The following is a 24,306-nucleotide window of genomic DNA, read 5'->3' as shown; positions in this document are numbered from 1 at the left end:
TGAAAAGAGAATGGGAGTACCACATTACATGAATAGAAAGTATATGTAATTGGGAAAAAATTGTTTAACAATGTCTCACTGTCACTTGGAAGACACAGCAACAGTTGACTCATCTTCCCATACTGGATAATCATTGGCATCTACTGTGTACTGTATCAGTATTGGGATCAGCCTTATCTTATTCTACCATAATATATATGCGCTCTCCTACTGTTTCCACACCCACCTCCCATTGAAAGCACATTATCCACCAGAGATTTCACATCTATTTTAAAAATAATAGCATTTTTCTTCTGTCTCTATTCTGCCATACAAAGCCTCTACAAGGCGAGACGCTGTCACTTAGCAGTGTCAATGTGTCTGAATGGGGAGTGTGAATGTGCTGACTGAATGTAAAACTGGCAGAAATACTCATCAAACGCTACATGTCTTTAGGGTCTGGCTCAGTATCGATTGCCTGCAGATTGCATTACAGTTGCTCCTTGTGCTTAATTCTGCCATTATGGTGCACTGCACTGTTTCATAAAGCTGCATCCAAAGAAAGTGTGCATGTGTTTTTACACATATTTTTAGCAAGCGGCTAAGAAGGGACCCTTGAAGAGGAGTGAGTGGGCAAACAGAAAAAACAGACTAATGGCCCTCTTCACTGGCAATGTTAAGGTAAAGGCCCTTGCACTGTATATATACCGTAAGAGGGATGTTCTGCTTTTTACCTAAAGCTATAACTGTCCTTAAGGCATTAACAATGGGGCTCAGTGCTGCTTACAGACCATTTTACAAGCTGAGAACATTCATCCAACCATATTCTCTCTCACTCTGTTTGTCCATAACTTAACAAACTTATTCCTAATGCTTCAGCGCTTAGCTTCAACAATCTGCCGTAACTTATTTCCAATGATGTGGCTTAAATTAAATAAACTGTCTATTATCTGATACATTTAATAATGAGTCACACATTAACTATGTTTCTTAACATATCCACTTTAATATTTCAAAGCAGCCCAATTCACAGAGAGACTGCGATGAGGCAGGGAGACCACAACCCAGACTGAACACGCTGCTCCAGTGGTAAGTCCAGCCCATTTCATATTTCTTTCCATATGTAAAATTGATGTCACATGACTGTAATCATTAATTGTGTGAAAAGCATTTGTATTCCCACTGACATTCGAGGAGGCATGTAATTTATATGTCCTCTGCATGGCTTCTCCTGTCGGCAGGCATTGCATTGTGGGTAGTATGCTCCAGGGCACAGAAATCTGTCCATGTCATTGGGCTTGGAGGTGCATCAGTTCTTGGTCCATCCACTTTAGACAGAGATCACACATCACATCTCGTAGCGAGAACCCTGCAGGCAATCGGCTTAGCATGTTTAAGTTTTTAGTAATTATGGACTACCACGCTGGCTGGCATGATAAAATCAAGAAACTACTGTACACATCAGTATCTTGTCTTGCGTTGGGTTGTATTATGGGTGGGTGGTAGTCGGACACCAGCCCTGTCAGATGAATGTGGTTTGGAGTTTAGCAAGATGACCTCCTCTCGACAGCCTTGAACCCTGTAAATTCCTTCTGATATCAGTGGTGGGTGGCTATTAGACATGGGAGACTTTCTATGCATCACCTAGGGCTACATCTGCCTGAAATTGAATGAGAAATTATTTCACTTTTTCTCTCCCTACGCCAATGAAAAGAAAAAAAAAGAGCGGAGACGTGGAGCTGACTTGTGGTTTTTGTAACAAATGTGTAATTCATTTGTTTCCACTGTTTCTGATTTAATGGAGGTTGAGTAATTGCATTAGGAAGCACATTGTGCCTTGTTGTGAACTGATGAAAGCACATGTAATACTTTTGATAGGCAAACAGAGAGGAGGGAGAGAAGGGGAGAAAGGAAAGAAAGATCCAGTGCCTGCCTTTGATGCGGAGCATTTATTTGCTGAATTATCCTTCCTTTTACAAGCATCTTATCCCCAGTCACAGGCAGGCCAGGGCCCCTGTGATATTGCTTTATTTTGAGGAATTAAGAGAGGTGGCGAGGAGACAGAGCAAAGCAACCGCTTATTACATTACCACTGATAAGATTGAAAGGCAGAGAAAGGCGGGGGGGGGAAGGAAAGACAGAGAGAGAGAGACCCGGTGGAAAGTGTTTTGTTCTGGTGTTATTAGATTGAGCTGCTGTTGACTACAGAGTGGAACAACAGAGGGTCCAAAATGCAGGTGGCTGTTAACAGGGTTTAGCCTCCTGTGTGAGTGTGTGTGTCATATATGTGTGTGTGTTTGTGTACGTAGCAGCAGAAACACTGAAAGCCCTTCACTCAGAGTGCTGGGGGAAGGCCAAGAAGAAGCCATAGCCAAATACAGCCAGATGACAGAGCTCCCACAATCCTCTTCTTCAGCATCATGGCCCCTGTGGCAGGTAAGATCCGTTAGTCGCTCTGAGAGTGGACTGAGAAACACACAGGGAAGAGTGTAAACAGAAAGTGACCCAGCCCTTAATCTCTAAGAGGGTGGTGTCACAGGAGAAGATCCTTGAGGTGTTTACAATTCATAAAAAAAAGAAAAAAAAGGCAGTGTTGTTTGTTAAGAAACAGTCAAATGATGTAATTATGTGAAATCCTGTAATGAATGGGGCCGGATAGAGAATGGGAAATTCATATCCGTGTATTTTCTAGTTTTTCAAATTCTCTCCTACTGTATGTGCACATGCCTACACAGACACACATGCAGGTTCTATACAACACTGAGTAAAAAGGCTCCCCTATATAGTATGGTAACTATGAAGCCACAGTATTTCTATATAGTATATAAAGAATTTGTTTCCTTGCTTTGTGTGGATGGTGTCTTTGGTTAGAGGAATATAAGTGGGAGGAAAAAGGAGTCTTTGGAGATGAAAAAAGTGGGGAACAGAGGGAGAGGAGAGAAAAGAGAACCAAGTGGGAAAGAGAGAAGGGGACTGCAGCTTTAGCGGTAGCATCACCAGCTGTGGGAGGAGTGTGCTGTTGTGTTGCATCTGGGGATGAGGCTGCCATGCCACCGTGCTGGCTTAAAGATGTAATGAATCTTCAGTCGGGGGCTTTCCTTCCAGGGTGACAACTGGCTTTGAGGAAGGTTGTAAATGCAGGGGAGATTGTGGTATAATTCCTCAGACTGGCGTTTGTGCCCCCCAGTCACCATTCGATTATCTCCCAAATTGCTGTGTTTCACTGAGATAAAGATTTTTTATGGCTTGCTGACTTGAAACAACTAGCACAGGCAGAATAGGGGGCAAAGGAGGGAGAGGGAAAGAGAGAAACAGAGAAAGCAATGACCAAACCTGCCACGCATAGTAATTTCCTTTGGTAAATGACAAAATCTTTGTTTATATGACATTCCCCTAAAATTACTGCAGCGAGATGAATCTGAAATATAAAATGTCACATTTGGCATGCAAAACTATGAAAATATATTTCTGTGCAAAATTCATGGAGGCATTTAATTTAGAACGTGTTTAATAACTAAGGCAGCCTGCATCAGTAATCCTGCCCGGAGGTCCCAAAAAGATTGTCATATTTATTCTCCCTTTCTTCACCCCCCTCCTTCATTCCGACGCCAAAAAATTTTAAGGGTAAATGTTCATTGTTAATTAAGATTTACTAATTAAAATGAAAATAATTAACGAGAAAGCTTAATCTCTGAATATTAGCCCATACTTAGAAAGAAAGGAAGTTTTTGTATGTGGCATTTCCTGTCTCTATTAAGAGTGCATTTTGTGTGATCAGTCAATGTGTGGAAAGCCCTGAAAAGATTTTCAGCGAAAGGACGGCCGCTTGCCAGCAAAACCATGGAGGATCCCTCACTAGAGCCTTTGATCTCATCTGTAGGAGTGCTGTAATGTTATGGCACTTTAGGCACAACTCAGGCTTGGGGCAAACAAACCACCTCTGATACGGAAAATTGGCTCACTTCACCTTTTACCTTTGCCTTGCTGTCTTGACTGTCTCTTATGATGCCTGTGCAAGCACGTGGGCCAGATAATAACAATACTTCTTCAAGACATACATAGTACAAATTGGACGCCGGTGTGACGTTATTATTTTTTATTTCTTTGCTTCTTTCTTCTCCTTTCTTCTCCTCCTCCTCTCTGTTTCTAGTTTGCATGCATACATCTCTTTCCAGTGTGGGGGTTTGGAGGCCTCCATCACCTCCTCCCAAATGTGAGATGTGTGGGCTAAACCGCTTTGCCACCAATTATACTAATTTCACTTCTGCCTAAATTGTTTTGCTTGTTTTGATATGCAAAGATGCTCACAGTGGGGAGATTGAGGGATATCACTACAGGCTTCGGCACACACCTTCCCCCCCTCACGGCCTGCTAGAGCAATGGGCATCACCAGCCCTTGCTAGGTGATTATATGTGTGGTGTGTATCTGTGCACAGTCTCAGGTACAGACAACACCATGTACTGTAAAACAAACACTGGGATACAGTGTTTATGTGTGTGTGTGAGTACACAGTAGCCCCTGAGTGCTACTATATCACTGATTGGAACTGAGGGCTTTAATTGCCAGACACTCAGAATTTGACCTCGGGAACTGATTAACATGGTGTAAATTTGAGCACATAAAATAAATAGGAATTAGAAGATGCAACTTAGATAAATGCCTATACTTAAGATACCATATTATAGGACATGAAATGATAGGACAGGACCGGACAGAATTATATAGGCTAGAATAGGCCCTGCTAGCGAGATGTACTGGTCTGGATCAAACCCTCACTGTGTGTTCAAAACTTTTTAGTAGGATTGTTTAAAATCAATATTATCCTGATCCCAGCAGAAGGCTGTATTCAGGATGGATTTAGGGAACAAAATGTAATAAAACTTTAAAATTGGTCAAATAGTGCAACATTTGTATCATGGAGAAAATATACATTTATTTATTTTATACATTTAATTTGTGTAACCATCATGATAAAGAAGATAAGGTAGGCTACCTATTAGACCTGTCAGTTCAATACCAAAAATGCCAGTCAATATTAAACAAAAATAATATATTTAATTGTAACTGCCATTTGTCATAGTATATTATTAAAATTGTCATCGGGGATGCATGCGTTTTTTTCTGCCTGCTTTTCACACATGTTCTAAACTATCTACAGTAAATTTGTGAGTAAAAGATGTTTTTATATATATTTGGTGTGGGTCAGATGAGAAGTCTGATTATGTAACCCTGTAAAGCCTGACCCATCAAAAAATACCCAGAAAATTCTATTGGTTTTTTTTTTTCTGAGATGTTTATGAACTCTTTTAACAAAATCAATTACAAAAGAAAAGAGAAAACTGACGCATCATTTTGTTTATGATAAATTTTTTGCATCACATTTGATATATTGGGCAGTTTTGGCAACTTTTTGCTCACAACAATGTTGATTTTAGAAGGCAAAAACTAGTTTTGTTCTATTTATTTAAAAGTTTATCATGTTGGTGAGAGAGATTTCAGAAACTCATGCAGCAAATATGATACAAATGGTTATATAGGGTTCAATGAAATTGAAAATGGAAGGGATGTTTATATTGTTTCATTGTTCTGTCAAATGAAAACACTTAAAATGACCCCATGCTAGCTATTCTACCTGTTGTTCTAGCTACTAGCCTAGATTGTGATATGTACTTTCATTTTTTTTAAGCTATTTTCCAGATTTTGGAATCCTGAAAAGTTTGTATCTGGATCAGAGTGATATAATCCAGTGTTGCTTTGCAACAAAACAGCAAGAATGTAAGATGAATTACCTGATACTGGATAGCAAAACATGAGATTTCCAAATCTGGGTCATTCTGACTTTGAACAACTGGACACTAGTTTGTCAAAGGGCAACATAGGATAGCTGTGATAGATTACATAGAATGGAATAATAAGATGTTGACTACATTTCTGAAATGTGTTCCATCAAACTAGGAATTTCACTTGATGTGGCAGTGGCAGGAGTCACAGAAATGTCAGGAATCATCTTCTGAGTAATATAAACATCAGACTGCATGGCAAACCTTTGGTCACTTCTCACCTTTACCTCTTCTGAAATGTGGGGCTTACAGATCGTTGAGCAAGTCAAACAGTAGACTAACCTTGCTACTGAAGTTTAAAAACACAAACGTTGACAAAGACCAAGTGGCTCTCTTTAAACAAGATTGACTTTTCATTCAGTGCTGTTCAACAGATGCCATAGGGGACAAAAGGCTGAATATGTATTTATATTGTTCTCTGACTATGTTTCATAAAAAACTAAACTGTCTAGCCAGCTTAGTCTATTACTCATCCTAAGCCCTAAAACAAGGCACATGTCACCAAGCAAACAAGCAAATAAACAACAAGTGGGCTGATGTAGCCTGAAGGTTAGTGGGATAATCTCACTACCAGAAAGCTGGCATTTTTAAACCTCCATCTGAATGGGCAATCTAACTTTGATAACAAGGAACGCTGACGTGCCCCTGAGCAAGCCTCACAGGCCTTCACCCCCAATGGTTGTACGGAGATCAGATAGAAGCCTGTAGCTCTTTTGTGCTTCCATTAAATTTACAGTGGATTTGAAGCTCAGTATCCTTCACTTCAATTTGTGCTGTGGCTTTATTTTCTACATAAATTTGTCCTAAATGAAAAAATAAAAACACGCTTTGATAAATTATTACCAATGTTTTGAAAAACCTAAGTTAAATCAGTATTTTAGAAGTTTTTGTGGCTTAAAATGCCTGAATTTGGCAATTTATGTCATTCGTCCTGGCAATTCTTCTAGCAGGTAGATGAGCAGAGCATGGTGTTACAACCCAGTTTGGCTTTCAGTTTAACCCTCGTCTCGCCCTGCAGGTAGGGTTGCCACCTTTCAGAAATGAAAATAAAGGACGCCCATCACGGCTCCTCGGGGCCACAGTTCAGTAAAGTTGGAAAGATATTCACAGATTCAGATTTCCAGCATCAATAACTTGTTAGATATAGGTTGTGAAAACATAACCGATGCCTCTTTTCCATCGTCGTAAGGTGGACAATGTGCTACAAGCTCAGTTTTATCGACAGTAGCTGTCTTTCAAGTTGCAGGAATAACACTGGTGTCAACAGGAGCCAGTTGAAGGCTGCAGTGATTTTGGTGACACTACAGTGTATCAGAGTGAAGTTACTGAATATTTTTGTCTCTGTTCACTAATGCAGCGGTTTTGCAATTTGCAGACGGTCCCTATTCACTCCATAGACACCAATGTTATTCCTGCAGCTTGAAAGACAGCTACTTTTGATAATGCTGGCCTTGTAGCACATTGTCTACCTTACAACAATGGGAAAGAGGCACCGTTTGACAACCTATATCTAACGAGTTATTGATGCTGGAAGTCTGAATCTGTGAATATCCTTCCAACTTTACCGAACTAGGGGCCACTACCACCCAAGAAGTGGTATATTTAATTTGTGAAAAAGCATTTAGCCATACTTAAAGGTTTAAGTGCTTTATTAAGATGGAACTAAGAGTTTTGTATTGTTTTATGATCACAGGTTCTGTCCGAAAAGAAGTGGCATCATTTTAAACAGTGAAACCAAACTAATAAAATGCAATGAGCAACCAGTGTGCAATAGAATTAGAATTAGAATGGCTTTATTGTCATTCATACATGGCATGACGAAAATATAAATAGCTTCCACTGGACAGTGCACAACAACAAGCAATAAGTAATAAAATATCAACATTAAATAATAAAATCAAATGTACATATATAACAAAACAATATTAAAAATACCAACGTGTGAAAAGGAGGCCAGATATTTACAATATGGGAGGTAGATGAAATGGAATAAGAACCGATACTGGATTCTGCAAAAACATAAACAACTGAATGCAGAATACTGGACAAAGAAATTCTCTACAGACATTTTTAAAAATCTAAATCTAAATCTTATCTTAACACAATTAATGTATTGACTTATTTATGTGTGTGTGCATGTATTTACCGATTTATTTAGTCCTGTTAACATATCAGAGTTCTGAGTTTTTCTTTAGATAGGCAAAGGCCATTTATTGATTACATATAGGCTATTAAACAAATGTTTATTAAAAACGAAAAAGCATTAAAAAAAATAATAATAAACAACTTAGGCATTTATTGAGTCACTAAAATACTGTAGAGTCTATGACCACATCAGCATGATTCTAAGCATCTTCTGGTAAATTCACAGCCAGATTCTGATGTTCCTCACCATGTCTACTTCAGGAGATGATTAGATGATGATAAACTGTGACCTGCTCGTTGGGTTCTCTCTGTTCTCATGTTTCTTACATGTTGGTCTCCTGATGCTGCCTTACTTCATCCAGTCCATTAGCAACAGAAAACACAGTTTGCACCATTGCCAGGGCTTCCAGTCTTCCCACTCATGTCTGTACATTTGCAAATGTTTTTGCTTCTGTGGACGTGGTGGAGTTTTGCTTGTAGACATTTTTAAACGCACGGAAGCAGCAGCCTCTGTAACCAGGCAACCAGAGACAGGACCATAGGACCGGGCAGGACTGGGTAGGACCAGGCACACAGAGAAGGTCTATCTGCTGGACCTCGCATCGGGTCCTCGCTACATAGATATGAATAAGGAATGAATAGGTCCTACGGAGATGAAATTGGCTGCCCTTAATATTTCCTGTTTTATTTTGTTCATTCTACAGTTTGGATGAGTGTGTGACAGACGTGTATGGGACATTTATGAAAATATGGAACAATTTGTGAACAATTAATTGTGAAATAAAGGACGATTCCGTATTTTAAGGGACGGGTGGCAACCCTACCTGCAGGTCAATTTGACCTGCAAGGTGAAAAAAAAAAACATTTTCAAAGTGAAACTTTTGATGTCCACATTTTCAACATTTCTGGGAAATTTTTGAGCATTTTTTGGTGGACAAAAAGAAGGGTTGAAAAAAAATGTTTAAGAGCATTCACAAAAAAAAATCAACCAAAATCCAGCAAATTTCACTGGATTTTGGTTGATTTTTTGTGAATGTTCTTAAAGAAAGTATCAGAAGTTTTATTGATATATGTAATCATTTTAGATATTTTTAGGATTTTTGTGGAAGATTTTTACAAATTTTTTGAAAATATTTACAAGAATTTTCTTGCCAAATTTGGGGGATATAAAAAAAAAAACTTTGAAGGGAAACTTTGAAGGAATTATTGGAATTTTCTTCCTGAAGGTTTTGCAAATTTTCAGAAATTTGGGGAATGTTTTTGTTAAATTTTGGGATTTTTTTTTCAGACAAGGAAACAATATTTTTTGGTGCCCGTAAATGAAGACAACAGGAGGTTTAAAAGAACCACAAAGTCTGTGTATGGCAGGAGGAAAGGACAAAAACATAAGTCATCAACCAGACTTTTAACCAGGAGACCTGGGCTCATGTCCCAAGAGGGACCTTTAGTCTTAGATTTAAGTTCCATGTTCACTAGAAGATTGCTTTTGGTTTTCACAAGCTTTCTGGTTAGGTTTAGGCACCAAACTCATGTGATTAGGTTGGGATAATCATACACTTTGGACAGAACTTCAACAACAGTAACTACATGTTAGGAGCCTGGGTAAGTTTAGGCACCAAAATTACTTGGTTGGGAGAAAAGTAACCAACACCGCTGCTGGTGTCCCTCAAACCACCCGTGCTCATGGAAGGGAATAATGTTAGGGAGGCCAGAAAGGGCATCAAAAATCAAAGTCCAGACACCAGACAAGTGGATTCATAAAGTAAAAGGCCTTTATGTATTTGAACTAGAGACAAACAAAGCACCAGCAATGTATGTTGACTTGCTTACGGTAAGAGGAAAAAGGGTTACAGTTTTGGATAAAACACAACCCTTAAACAACATGTATGACAAGACTAAAACATAAAACACGTGGCAAAGATATGAAAATTAGGAATGTATTTGTATGCAGTTGTGTACAAACAAGAAATTGTGAATACAGGTTTGGGTGTTATCATAGTGTTAGGAATCCTGTCCAAGAAGTTCACTTTTTCTCTCATCAGTCCAGAGAATATTTTTCCTTATGTTCTCAAAGTCTTTTAAATGCCCTTTGGCAAACTCTGAATAGGCATTTTTTGGTGTTCAAAATCACAAATAAAGACAGAAAAATTATTTAAAAGTATTATTTTTGGTTTCATAACCTAGACAGCATTTTGGGTTGGAAGGGTTTTAACAGCTGTGTATGGAGAAGGCTCTGTGAAAATAGGTGGAAGTAATGGAAAGTGACAGAAGAACTATTTACACAGAACTTCTCCAAATAAAAATGATGCTCTACAGAAGTGGGGGTCGGTGGTCAGGTATGTGTAGATTACGTAACATAACTGTTACCAGTCGTTTACAACTGATGTCAATACACTGCAAATGAATTGTTTGCCTTAGAGGGAGTTGAACTATTTACATTAACAGGTGTGAGGTCCAGTAATTGATGTTTTAGTGGCAGTAACCGGCCAACTGACCTAACGGCAGTTCCTAAGTACAGTTGATTATCAGTTTTTACATTTAGCACATACTGTCAATATGGTCTGTCTGGAATAATCTAATAATAAGTGTTCTCACTGTGTATAAGTGGTTTGTGTCTAATACAAGATATTTCTTATAGCGGAGGTTTCTCCTCTTTCCATTTAAATGATGTTTGACACAATGCAGGATCTGCACAATTACTGAGCCTCCATGAAAAATAGGCAAACAAAAGTAGCCAAATAGTGCTAATAAAATTAACACACTGTCCGTTGTGTCTTACAGGGCGACCAGAGCAACACTCTCCAGCCTCTGGAGGTGTGTGTGTGTTGCTTAAGAGCCACCAGAGACAAGCTTCCCAGGGGTCTCTATACCGTCAGTGTGGCCCTTCACAGCCGTCTCGGGGGTCCAGCTCTGTCCTGGTACAACAAGAAAAAACAGCAAACCTTGGCAGCATCCACTGAGCCGACTGAGCACCGGGGCCGTTTCTACGACAATGACCTGCACGTTAACCAGAGCCTGTTCATGGTGGGTAAAATTTCAGTTTGTTTAAGCTTTGTTTGGAATGTGGCAAACAGTGTTGGGTAATGTTACTTTTAGAAGTAACTTGTTGCATTGCAAAGCTACTGCTATTAAGAAAGTAACTCATTACACGTAACGTAACTGCGAGTTTCAGTCGTGGCTGTTTTGCAGCTGTAGCTTACCTTGAAGGTTCTTCAAATTTGAAGTAGAGCTCAGATGATGCACTCTTATCATGACTCACACTTTGCACTGCACTGTGATATTTTTTGCCCTTTTCACTCATAAATTTGAAATAATGTGAATGCTTCCACATTTTAAAGGCTGTCCTCTCCACCCTCTTGCTAGCAGAGCTACACATGGGCACTGACACAAGTCTAAGATGGGATAGTTTCCACTAGTGTGCAGCTACCAAGGAGTAGGAGAAAACAGCAACAGCGCAAATCTGTCAAGGATTTTCCTTTTATGTTGTTTTATGGCAACAATAGAAACAGATAATATGCTAAAACAGTAATGGATTGTGTATATGTGAATATACAAGTCACTAATTAAGTGACTGAATGAACTGCAGAAGTAGGGTGTTGCATTACTCATTACAACAAAAAGTAAGCAGAGAACTCCAAGAAATTACTTTGTAACCCATTACTCCAAGCATCGATTGGAAAACATGTAATATGGGACTATGGAGTAATTTTAAATGAGCCAACATTTAGCTAATGAATTCCAAATGTTTGATTTGCAGTCAGTGTTGACAGTCAGAGTTGCTGAAAGAGAACCATGAATGTGAAAAAATACAAAGGGGTTTGCATATTAAAAAACAAACAAAGACATATTTCTCTCCTCTGTTGACATTAATATGTTTTATTTACCAGGGGGATGATAGAATCTAGTTGTGATTTGTGACTGTTTTTATTAAATATTTTATCAAATTAGAACCCCTTTATGCACATAAGGGCACCTGTTTTGAATATTTCCTTTTTTCCCCCTCAATAAATATAAAACACAGCTTTCATCTGTAAGCCATTTTGACACTGTGGAACCCCACATTAAAACATGGTCACTTTCAGTGAAACAAAATGAAGCCTTTAATATGAAATTCTATGGAAAATTATAGTCAAACGTTAACTTCAAGAAGAAACAACAAAACATGCTGTGTTATTATAAAAAGTAACTATCACACTGCATTTTTAGTTTTTGCTCTTGCATGTCTTTTAGGAAATTTTGTCTTCCTGTTTCTGTTTCCTTTGTTTTCATCAGTTGCAGGGAAGGTGGAGCAGTTTCTAGACTGAAGGGGTTATGAGCAGTTATATTACTGTAAAAGGCAGCATATGAAAATATGCCACATGCAGCCTCTAGGTTTTTCTCTGGGGATCTCTATATGAATAAAACAACAACTTCTCAAACATGACATTTAATCCATGCATGTAAATCAAACCTAATATCAATTATTCATTTATATAAGAAAGTAATGTTTTATTGGAAATGAAAATGAAGTACAAATGGACTGAAACATTTAGTTTCTTTCCTGCGTGTCTTTCAGCATCTGTAATGTAGCTGAGCTCGGAGGAGGAGGATGAAAGCAAAAATAGAAAAGTTATGCAGAATTGAAAAAAATACAATATTTGTGAGGAGTATTAAAAAAATTCAACCTCCATTTCCATTTCATAATAGAAAACTAAATATGTTTCCCTATTTGGTTCTTTAGACAAACCAGCACAGCAGATTACATTAGATGAAACCTATGTATTTCAAAACCACTTTCCTAAACCTCTTGATATGAAGGAAAGCCTCCTCAATAGAAGCTGCACTAATCTTAAAAACCCCACATACTTATTCTGGATGGTCGATATTGACCAGTGGATTAGAACTCTTTGGTTGTGTTGATTCTTTGATGGTGTGTGCGCAGTACAAAAGATTCACAAGCGAAACCTTAAAACAGAAGCCACTAAATTCAGTGTCCCTCCTGATCCCATAGAGTCTTGTTCAGGCTCAGAAAGGGTTTCTTCACTGTTCTGATGGCAACTCTAAAGGCCTAGCTGGAGCATTTAGCACATGTGGACACTGTCAATGTGCTGGTGGGTGTATTCACTGAACTAGAGCATCCTGATAATATTGTCTCCAGCTCCCATCAAGCATAAAGGATGGGGTAAAAGCTGGCATAAACTGAATGCAGACCTGGGATCTGATTCAGAGGTAAAAAAAAGGTTTAAGTACGGCATGGTAAATGCCTCATGTCACTCTGCCTCCCCTCCTCTCCTCCCAAAAAACCCTCAGCTGTGCTTTATAGACAAACCAGTTGTTGTTGTTCTCATTGATAGTGGTGGAAACGCTGATCAGATTTGTCTGAGACTACCAGGATTGGCTTAGATGTTTTCACTCTCTCCCCTTGCCCACACTATAGCGTGTGATTTCAGGAGTGCTTGCAGTGCCTTCTAAGAGGAAATGAGGAATTAGTGATGGTAGGAGGAAGCCAGGAGCTTATTTTCCTTTCCTCCCTCTCTATCTCTCTCTCCCACTTTTTTTCTCCACTCATCCTTTGCTTTGTGTGTTTGGATTTTGACATTTTTGAAACAGTTCAGTTGGAGATGTTTTGGATATGCAGGAGAGTGGGGATGCTTGAGAAGAGTTGAGATAGGCCCACGATCTTTGTGCAGTTTTTACACCAAATGAGTTAAAGTATACTATTCCACATTCTAATACACGAAGAAGGAAGTATAGAATCTTTCAACCAACGAATTTGGCTCTTTCGAATCTTTGGTTCTGTTTTGGTCATGAAGAGAGTTAGTCACTTGACTGTGAACTGAGTGTCTTGTACAGTTTTAGCTATTATTTTGTCCTTTACTCCTGTTTTTAACTAAACTGGATATTTCTAATGGTGTAAGAGGCTCCCATGTAAACAGAGGAAGCAGGAAAATTGCAAAGCACATCATCCATTCTCAAAAAAACCTCACCTTCCACAGTAACAGTCCCCACACTTCTTTACAGTAAAACTTGCCACATATGCAAACATGTGCTCATGTCTCACAAAGGCACTTCACACATGCACACAAATTGCTATTTATGTAGGTCATATATCTTACTGTAAATGAATAATATGAATATCCTCAATATCTATAATCCGTGATATTATGCCATAAATTTATGTCCTGAGTCAGACACTACTACCCATCATTTCACAGGTGCCTACCAAAAGCAGATTTGCAGGGAGGTGAGAGGGATACACATGATTTATGTGTTAAAACAAGTCCTCTGCATTTTCCATTACAACTAATAAAGGGATAAAATATTTCCACCCAGTGATGGATGAAGTCACATGCACCTCACTGTCAGTTCATTTTTTAGCCAAACCCACCACTCTCTGGGTAAATAAGAATGCATGTGTTTTCCATTGACTGCTAACCACTAACACTTTTAGCTTCACACAAGACACCCTTAATATTATCAATGTGATTGATGGTGGCCTCACTGAATCACAAATTCGGTAACTGTCAGTTCGTACACTACAATGGCAATCTCTGGCTCTCCTTCACACTATGTTTGATGCCGACAGTCTTTATCACTTCAGCATCTCCTTTTAGGCAATTTGCTGAGCTGGACGGGTAAGAATGGCAGTTAAGGAGGCTCTAAACAGAACAAGAAAATAAGGGAGGATTCAAGTCTAGGATGTAAATTAAATGGCTCCCTGAGGGCTCCTGTCCTGTTTGTTACCCTCTGTGTGTCTGTTTGTCATTGGCTTCATGCTTACGAGCAAGTCTATGCATGGTCAGTATGGTATATGTATGAGCCTGCAGGCATGTGTGCTCACCTGAATAGAACTGTTAGTGACTTTTTGCCTCTTTATGTTCCTGCAGATTTTACCTGCCGCCTGTGAGATCGTCCCCTCCATGGTCCTGGTATTCCAACTGATCACACTAGCAGGAGACAGCAGCCACATCAGCTCTGTACTGGCCTGGGGGGCGTTTCCAGTTTGTGGACCGAGCTTCAGTCTCATCCAGGGCAGGTGCGTCAGTTGCATCTCAGGGTCACTAAACCACTACGAACACATAAAAACACATGAAATTCTAATTATTTTTCTTGGAAAGGGCCTTAAGTTTGACAAAATGAAGTCCAACTGGGTAAGATAATTGTACCCAAGCACTTTGATTATCAAACATGTGGTCGTACAGAAACCACTACCGGTAATGTGTCTTTCGTCCTAGGTTCAAAACTCCACTGCTCAGGGGGGAGCCCAGCACGCAACTGGACCAGTTTAAAAAAATTGAAGCCCTCATCTCCTCTGATCTAGACCACTGGCTGTGCAACCTGTATTTTCAGGTGCGTGTCTGCGATTAGAAAACACGCATGTTCCTTTTGAAGATCTTATCTCTAGTTTTCTTTTCTACATTTGCATTCATAATTGTGTGCAGCTATGTGTAAGTTTAACATTTAAACCATATGCTTGTGTGTACGTCTTTTTCCTCGCTCTGATCCTCTCCTATTATTTGGGAAGTTTGGGAGGCAGAGTGGTGGATATGAATAGATGGGGGTTGGATTTTGGGATTTTCTATGATAAAAAGCTTTTACAGAGAAATTGGAAATTGGCCCCAGAGAGCAAACGAGAACCACATCTTTACCCAGCAATTCCGGATGCATTTGAGCTGATGCATTGATTAGATTAGTAAACATCTTAATTGAATTAAAAACCAGAACAAAGCTCTTTGTCTTGGTTTGCCTCTTTATTTGTCCCCTTCACTGTGACATGCGGTTTGTATTACCGCATTATCATTAATGTTGTCTACAGCTCCTTTGATTCCCGAGGGATATTTTTGAGCATCTTTGCATATGCGCAGCACAATAGGATGTACAATATTCTTGTCACATTTCGAGGCTTAATTGAATTATTTTATGGTACACTATGACAAATACTAATAGTTCTCTATGTCTGCAGTTTGATCACTAACACCTGTAATATAATGACATACACATGTTGTTTTCCAACAAACAATGGTGATGCAATGGAATAATATGAACATAACTACTGATGACATTAACATGAGGAGGTTATATTAATGTTCACTGAACACATATGTAGACCTCTAACACACACAGGCAGACCTGCTTCATTACAGATTTGATATTTCAGGTAAAAAGGCTCCCACCAGGAATGTCTGGGGGGCCAGAACACTGCATCACCGTATTGATACCCCCTTCAAACCTTCCTGTGATGCCTCAACCTGCAGTCCATCATGATCAACCCCAGAATCAGCTGCCACTCCAGCCTTCATCACAGTCTCAGTTCTGTCCTCAACTCATCCATCCCCAGTCCCAACAGCAGGGGCATACAGGCCCCAGCTGCAGATCAGGAGAGCCCACTGTGCTACATTCTCACCGGGGGTCTCCTCTCCACCTGTCAGCTGATTCCGCTTGCTCTTCCTCATCTCTGCCAGGTAGGGGTCCAATGTTAAAACCCCCAACTATGCCACAGTGGGGAGAAAATGTCACCCTAATGTCACGAGTACTGGGAAAAGAAGAATGGCAGGTCTCACTTACAGCAACTCTCCACTGAGGTGGATGCGCTTCAGGGTAGGGTTGGGTAGAGAGTGTTGGCCAAGCTTGACAGACAGAAGTTACATCAAACAAAGGACTTCTCCTCAGAAAGATTACATGCAAAAAACCCAACAGATACACTGTAGCATTAGTGTTAGTTCAGGCAAATATTTAAGCTGCAAAAACAACACTGGCTGACCCTGATAGCTGATTGACTTGTAACACATTCGGATAAATACCACCACTTAAAAAAGCAAACAAACCCATGGTGCACTGACATGGAAAGCACTGGGAGAATGAGTCCAATTAGCACCCACACATAAAAAAAGGTTATAAAATTGTAATTAAGCTATTCAACATGTTTTTTTGTAAATAGTCAGTACTTAGCCTGGCTGGTATGTTTAAATGTTATTTTCACAGTAAAAATGTTTTTCAGTTCCTTCATTTTAACAGCTTTATTTTGTCATTTATCTGTCTGCCATTCACAGATCATATTTAAGAAATATTCTGGCACAATTACAGTCTGCTCTAGATTGGTTTCTGTGCGAACCTATGTCATCACAGAGACACATGTGCAACTAGGGGGCAGAAAGCAATGTTCCTCACAGCGCATCCAGCAGTGTCAAGCAGAGATGACAAGGAGTTGTTGTTTAGTATACTGCACCATCTGCAAAAAAGATGGATGGAAAACATTCAATATTCTGAGGGGATGACATGCCATTGCTAAGAACAGAAGAAGATTGTGGATCCATGCCATTTAAAGGACTTATGTGGCTTATGCATGGAAATTTTACTTTGTATAGATGCAAAGTTTCTCTATGGGATAGATGTATATGTAGGGCCATGTGACTGATGACCACTAGGACATATTTAAAATCAATTTGTGGTCTGGAATAGTGTAGAGGATCTCACTATTACTGAGAACGAATTTATTGCAAGGGCAAAGCTACCTTAGCTATAATCAGTGCCAGCTAATACCTTACTTTTTCACACTTAGCTAGCTGTCTCGAATGTGGCAGATTGTAAATATTTTAATTTCACTAGCTTAGTGACAGTAACACTGTCAGCCAACAAAATCAACAAAATTCATTTAGCATGTCAGCAAGCCATGAAGGTTTTTATGATTCAGCAAGCTCCTTTAGCTAAACATTTATTTGAATAGGAAACTTAGCAGGGGAGATTTACACCTAATAAAATATTGTGTGCTAACATTTTACATAATGTTATATGGATCTGCAAATGAAATACAGACAGATCTCACTTTGAAATAGCATCTTCCTATTGAGCCAACAAGAATTTACGAATTAATGTGAAATCTAGGCTGACTAAACTATCATATCCATCTGCCAAATGAGGTTTTGCACACCAAGTGATGTTTGTAATCATGAAAGATATCAAGAGTAGTTCACTAAGATGTACAGAAGTGCAAGTGTCTCTTCTAATTATAGAATACACTGCAGTTTAATCCATTCTGTGCCTATTTACACTAAACTAAACATTTTGACTTGGCAGACTCAAAGTATTGTGTGATTCATTGTACAAACATAGTCTGGCTTTTATTATTTGTTTCCTTGATATGATAAGAAAGTAATAGAATAATTTTATTTTCACTTTAAACATAAACTAAAAACATTACAGAGATGGTTAAACCTCTAATCACTGAGCTAAGAAAATAGTTAAAATAGTCGTTTTGGTCTTTTTCTGCCAGTTTATTGAAATCCCTTCTCTGCAGTCCAGTGAGTAGGTGGTCTCTTAACAACTTCAATCCATAAAACATGTCTGATTACTATCTTGGATTTGTCATTATACACCAGAACACTAAGTGTCAAATGTTGTCCTGTTCATTTCATATTAGGCCTTTTTAATAGAATCTGACACAAGGCAGATGATGAAATGATTTTGTATTGCAAATGAGCTGTTAGGGACTTCACCTCGGTGGCTTGTTGTGCTTCAGAGCGTGGAGTTCTGAGTGTTTTGCATGTTCCCCCATGTTTGTCTCATTTTCCTTTGGGCTCTCTGGTTACAGTCCAAAGACCTGCAGGTCAGTTTTATTGCAAACTTACATCCCCACGTGAGATTATAGTATGTTTTCACCAGTCTTGTAATGGACAGGTGCTCCTTTACTTTACTTATCATGCATGTTGGAATAAGATCCAGTTTGATGTCCATCAGATGCACAGATGAACTGTTCCAACACTACAATTGCAACCACATCCAAAGGGACTAATGACTCTGTTAATTGTAATAAGTATCCACATCCTAATTTGAAAAACATAATATTCTTGTTTCCCACCTAAGTCATCCAACATCCTGACCATTGCCAGAAATCAAATACGGGCTCATTTGGTATTGATCTACTACAAAGACGAATGGCTAGCGTCTTTGTTATTAATACATCGTCCTTTTTTCCCTTTTCTTTCTTTCTTCCTTTCTTTTTTTTTTGCACGCACAGCTCATCTTTATTTAACAGTTCTCAAAAGTTTCTGGGGTGCTCTGCTTTAAACATCACACAGGCTTTTTAATTACAAATGAGTTGTGACAGGTCTGCTGGGTAGCACCCTGGCCCATTTTAAACGTGATGCCGGCTGACAGCTTGGCAGTGTTCTCCCAGCACTGAAACATGTGGAAGAAATTGGTCTTTTACATTTCACAGCTTGTCGCTTCCTCCGCTGGCTGACCTGTGACCCCCCACAGAGATCCTAACGCCCACAAGGGAAGTGTCCCCAACGAACTGACTGCCTTTCCAGAGAGAGAAAGAGAGGGAGAGAAGGAGGGAGGGAGAGAAGCACTCACTATGGGAAATTTATGTTCTGCCACACAAGGCAAAAGGTACCAGGTCTCTTCACCACACACAGCTGCAAGCTGTGGCTCACACACAGGCATGGATGTCAACATACACATTCTCACAGCCAGGTGAGGAGGTTGCTTGGGAAGTGAACCTGATCCGCGAGTGAAATAACGGATCAAAAGGTGTCCTGCACAACACCTCATTCGAGCCGTTCCCTAAGCCAACCTGACGTTTGTGCCTCATTTGCATACAGATCCATTCATGTTGCATTACCTCTGGAGCAAATTATGGCACTCAGATGGGCTGATACGTCAAGGTTGAAGGCAACGATTGGATGGACAACTTAACCTAGCCAAAAATGGAAATCTAATTCAGTGAGGAACAGAAGAGTGAACTATCCCCCCTTCCTTAGTTCTTTGTCAAGTCTGAGGGTTTTCAGACATTTCCTTCCTATTTCGTGGCTCCCCATCTCTGATGTGTGCTCTGTGGAGATCACTTTCTCTATGCATGTAACGCCTGGATTTTCCTCATTACCCGTTTGTTACAGAGTCAGGAAAAGTACATGGGGACCTCTTGTCAGTGCGATAACGTACGCAGAGCAGAGCTTGACAGTAAGACTGGAAGTTTGCATTCCTGAGGCCTTAAGTTAATTAATCCCCACAGAAAAATCACAGTGCTTGTGAGGTGTCTAGTGCAGAACAAAACCTGACATCCCAATCCAAGACAATAACTCTGACAAGTTTTGATCAAAAAAAGATTATTGTAAATCCTATTGTGTGGTCATTAATGTTTTGGGGTTTCAGATTAACTTGCTATTGGATGATAATAATCTGATTTACCTCAGTTGACTTGTCCAAGCATAATGGAGTGTATTTGGCTTCTTAACGTAACGATGAGCCAGAGGCACACTGGGTTAAGTGACCTTTCACATTAACTGAATGATCCAGTTACATTGGGTTTGTTTGAACCCAAATGACTAATTAGATTAGCGTCTTGTTTCATGATCGCCTTTAGTGGATCACTATGAGCACGCAAATGAGTCTGCCATAACTGTATCACCACCACATTCCTTTTTCCTTTTTTTTCATTTTGTTTTATTTTTGTTCTTTAATTTTTTACTTTTTTTTTTTTTTTTTTAAACAAATGCATGTTAACATCCATCCGCTAGAGCACGGATGGTGATTTCGAGGATTCCTCATCTAATGTCTTCTTTGGAAAGCTGCCCTGCACTTTCAGGATGTTCTCCCTCCAGCCCACTCCCAGTCATCAGAGTTTCAAACCACAATGTTACATCATACCCTCTCAATCAGTCGCACTCTGCATCCTGCCGATTAATTCAACAATGTCCGGATTGCAAAAGGCTGGATTCCACCTTTGAAGCCTGTTTGCAGAGATACACATGTAAACCCTCATGTTAGGGTAAACAAGCCTAAAGCACCACATGTGGAGGACAAATACAGGGTGTATGGGACAAACACACCCAAAAGTGAAAGTGTCTTGTCTTCAAAATGCACTTGAAAATTCACATTTTTTGTGTAATAAGACAAACACAGCCAACGTTTGGGTCAGCAAACATCATAAAGACAGATTTGACTTTCAGGACCAACAGACTTCACCAGTGAGATGGAGAAAAATGGCATACAAATATGTAGGTATTAGTATGCACCGAGTGTCTGCTATTGTCATTAAAATGCAATGGATTACAAGAAAATAAACTCTCGTGTGAAGCAACACCGAATCCTCACAGTATCATAGCAACCTTAACACAAGATCGTGACATGGACTCAGGGGTAATCCGTGAGTCGCTAACCTTCGATTCCTCTGTAACTTTGGACCAGTCATCAGGCAATTAGGGGCCTAGGTGAGCAAGAACCGCCATCTCAGTCTGGTTCCATCTCACCGGTAACACAGTGATGGGGTCTCAACAGTGTTACAGCCCTCAGGCTTTTCTTTTTACTCGGCCTGTTTTTGTGTGTTAGCAGGGGAGAAAAGAGGTATGTTGAGTTATGCATTTGTGAGGTACACTCGTATATTTCTACCCTGGAAAATATTTGTGCATATATGCAAGTGTCTACATATTAATATCTTTGCCTTTTTTTTTTGTGCGTGTGTGGGTGCATCAATGTGGTGTGTGTACTGGATGAGTATGTGTGCTGGTCTTAACACAGCTCAGAGCGCAGGGGATAACAAGGAGTTTGTTGTTGGCCTTGAGTGCCCGGAGAGGCTGGAGTTGTGGCAGCTCTAGCACTCTGAGTTCACGGACGTAGCCCTTAGCTGTCAAAGCTGTCGATGCTGCCTCCGCACTGATTCTGGTTCCACCACGTCTGAGCATTAGCAAATAGGGCCTGGTGTAATGAGTGTGTGTGTGTGCTTATTTATTTGGTTGTGCGGTCTAAGAAAGCATCCGAATCCACATGGTGGGCCAACTCTATGAGTCCGTACATTTGCTGTTGTTGTTGTTGATAAAGGTTGACGTGTATGTGTGTGTTTGTGTGTGTGTGCAAAAGATGATGGCCATAGGTTGCATTGCTCTGTCTCAGACTGTCTGCACAGGAGCGTAGACATAGTTTGCTGAAGTGTACAATATACTCAAGAGTACGTTTACCTAATTGTAATTGTATATAAACTATTAAATCAATGCACAACAACTTTAAACACAAATAGAAGGCTTGGGATATTTTAGAAGCTATGCAAAGTAAATAATACAGAATCTTCTTAGAATCTAAAAAATAATAATTTTTCAAATTTACATTTTGTACATTTTACAAAAATGTCTCAAAATTGTTCATTCTTGCTACAGTTCACCTTCACTTTTAAACTGCTATCTCTTTTTTGTTCATTTCATCATGGCAATGCTTTGCATGCCATTTTTAAAAATTTAATGCAGTTTCAAAGTGCATGAAAATATCTTCCCGATATCAAGTTGTGTTTACACTGTGTGCACAAGACATTTGACTGATCTTAATGTTGACACAAAATTGAGCTTATAGTTATGTAATGTCATGAAAACATTTTTTTAATCCTGAGAATAGAACAATAGAACAAATATAGCCTTATTACCCTATAACTGTAGGCACTTTGAATGTTTACCAGCAGAGTGGTCGTAATTAAAACCTACATCTGTGTGAAATCTGATTTCAGACTCCTTTAAATATAGCGGTGAGCAGACTCTTCCTGTCATTTACATCTAGTACAATTTAGCTGTCAGAGGGATTTCTGATGTGTGGCCTATATTTAAGTTATTATTACTGATATATTTAATCCTGCAGCAAGAGAAAAATTATATCATTGCTGAGCTTTCCATATGTATTATATAGATGTGATTGGTTCCACGGGAGAAAAAAGTTTCACATAGTGAGATTTTTACATGTATCAAGCTAAGGTTTACTTAATTACAACCTCCAGGCAAAGCAGGAACCCTTTTTTAAATTCTGTGAATGTTAATATGCTAAATAATGCAGATCTTCGACTCTTCAAGCATGAGACACACATCTGGCGGCTTACCATTTAAATTACAGCAAAAAAAAAGTGAGACAGATAGAGAGACAAGAAAAAAATGGAGTATGAAAAACACTTCAAAAGTAATTGTACAAAGAAGAGAAGAATGGGAAAATGTATCACAACCAAATTTAATTTCTTTTTTGATTTTTCATCATTTCTAATTGCATACATTAGAGCGTTGAGGCTGGGAAGGTTCAGCTGTGACTGGAGGAGACACAGATGACTTGTGTAGAGGGAGCTCCATAAGTTAACACTCCTTCTTCTCTCTGTACTGACGAAAATTACCCTTTGTTGCTTTCACAAGTCTCCAGATAGCACACCAAAAACATCTTCAGTACCTGCCTCAGAGAAGAAAAACAAGACGAAAGAGAGACTTTAGTTGTGTTTAGAAATGCAAAGAGTATTTGATTTGATTTCTCAGAACACTGCGAACAACATAGTTTTCTTTTTTGTGTTTTTTTTTTTTTTAAAAACAACTATTCATCTCATACTGGAATCTCTTTACAGGATTTTTTTTAAGCATCGTAAATTAAATTTTACACTAATTTCACATAAGTAAAATCTAAACTTTTAATTTGTATTGTGATAAAAGAAAATTAGTTTCAAAATTTAGAATGTGAAGTCTCTTTTGCATTGCTATGTTTTTACTTATTTTACCATTTACCAAGTGTTTGCTAGTTTGCTCAAATTTTTTTACACTTACTGCACATATCTTTTTTGTGATGCAGGGAAGAATTTCTCCTCAGGAGCCTTTTCTGGAAACACTGGAGAGAAGAGTGATCCATATAGGGAGAAAGCAGAGAGCGGGATTCACTACAAGGTAGCATTGTGATTTAAAGGGAAGTGTTCCCACCCTAAAAATGAGTACCCTGTCTGCTTTCCCCTTTCCCTTCTTTTCCCTTCCCATCCCGCCCCTGTCTGCAACCCTACACACACCTCCCCGGCTTATTATCTGAGATTTGTCAAAATACATTTCACACTAACAGGTATTTTTCAGCCTTCAAAGCCAGTTTTGATCTGCTTGACAAGCCAAAGCAGCTGAAATTCTGTGAAATCAGCAATGCCAGCCAGGCCTCCCTTTTTTTCTTCTTCTCCAAACCATTCTAAACACGCCTCTTCCTGTGCTACAGAAGACTTAAGCAAATTAATCAAAGCCTGCATGTTACCTGCCATACTTTGAAGTGGTAATTGCAAAATTACTCTTTGTGCTGATCTGGCATTGCTGCCTCCTGGCCCGCCCCTACCATTGTGCCTCGGCTGCGGCCTTTTGTTGTTGTGATGTTATTGTTGAGGTACTTAGAAGCCTATGAACAACATCAAGCATCCCTCTCTCACACACATGTACGCATCTTCCCCTCCTTCCTCTCTCCTCCATCCCTACTATTCTTTATTCTCACTAACCTCCTTCTGCTGATGTACAAGAGGCTCTTCAGACCACCATTAATCAGTGACGACCTGTTAAATAAATGAGTTTGTTGATATAAGGTTTTATTTCTCTGCAGCCTCTGTAG

The 24,306-nt window shown here is 39.3% G+C and overlaps 1 protein-coding gene and 1 long non-coding RNA gene across 2 annotated transcripts in view; one reads left to right on the top strand and one right to left on the bottom strand.

Annotated features, from left to right (window-relative positions):
• Positions 1 to 24,306, top strand: part of ofcc1 (orofacial cleft 1 candidate 1) — an 87,961-nt gene that overhangs the window by 14,837 nt on the left and 48,818 nt on the right. The window contains exons 9-16 of the mRNA XM_055006958.1: positions 574 to 660; positions 998 to 1,068; positions 2,289 to 2,415; positions 10,747 to 10,989; positions 14,832 to 14,980; positions 15,180 to 15,294; positions 16,103 to 16,406; positions 23,524 to 23,615. Of these exons, the coding sequence (XP_054862933.1) occupies positions 574 to 660; positions 998 to 1,068; positions 2,289 to 2,415; positions 10,747 to 10,989; positions 14,832 to 14,980; positions 15,180 to 15,294; positions 16,103 to 16,406; positions 23,524 to 23,615 (1,188 nt within the window). The remainder of the gene's footprint in view (positions 1 to 573; positions 661 to 997; positions 1,069 to 2,288; positions 2,416 to 10,746; positions 10,990 to 14,831; positions 14,981 to 15,179; positions 15,295 to 16,102; positions 16,407 to 23,523; positions 23,616 to 24,306) is intronic.
• LOC129347971 (uncharacterized) lies at positions 22,905 to 23,672 on the bottom strand. Its single transcript, XR_008600342.1, has 2 exons — positions 23,499 to 23,672; positions 22,905 to 23,133 (listed from the first exon to the last, which is right to left on the bottom strand). It is a non-coding gene; the product is annotated as an uncharacterized LOC129347971 (long non-coding RNA).

Source organism: Amphiprion ocellaris, chromosome 22 (assembly GCF_022539595.1).
Source record: "Amphiprion ocellaris isolate individual 3 ecotype Okinawa chromosome 22, ASM2253959v1, whole genome shotgun sequence".
Lineage (NCBI taxonomy): Eukaryota > Metazoa > Chordata > Actinopteri > Pomacentridae > Amphiprion > Amphiprion ocellaris.
The sequence above is the reverse complement of the archived record's forward strand: the minus strand, read 5'-3'. Positions and strand labels throughout refer to the sequence as shown.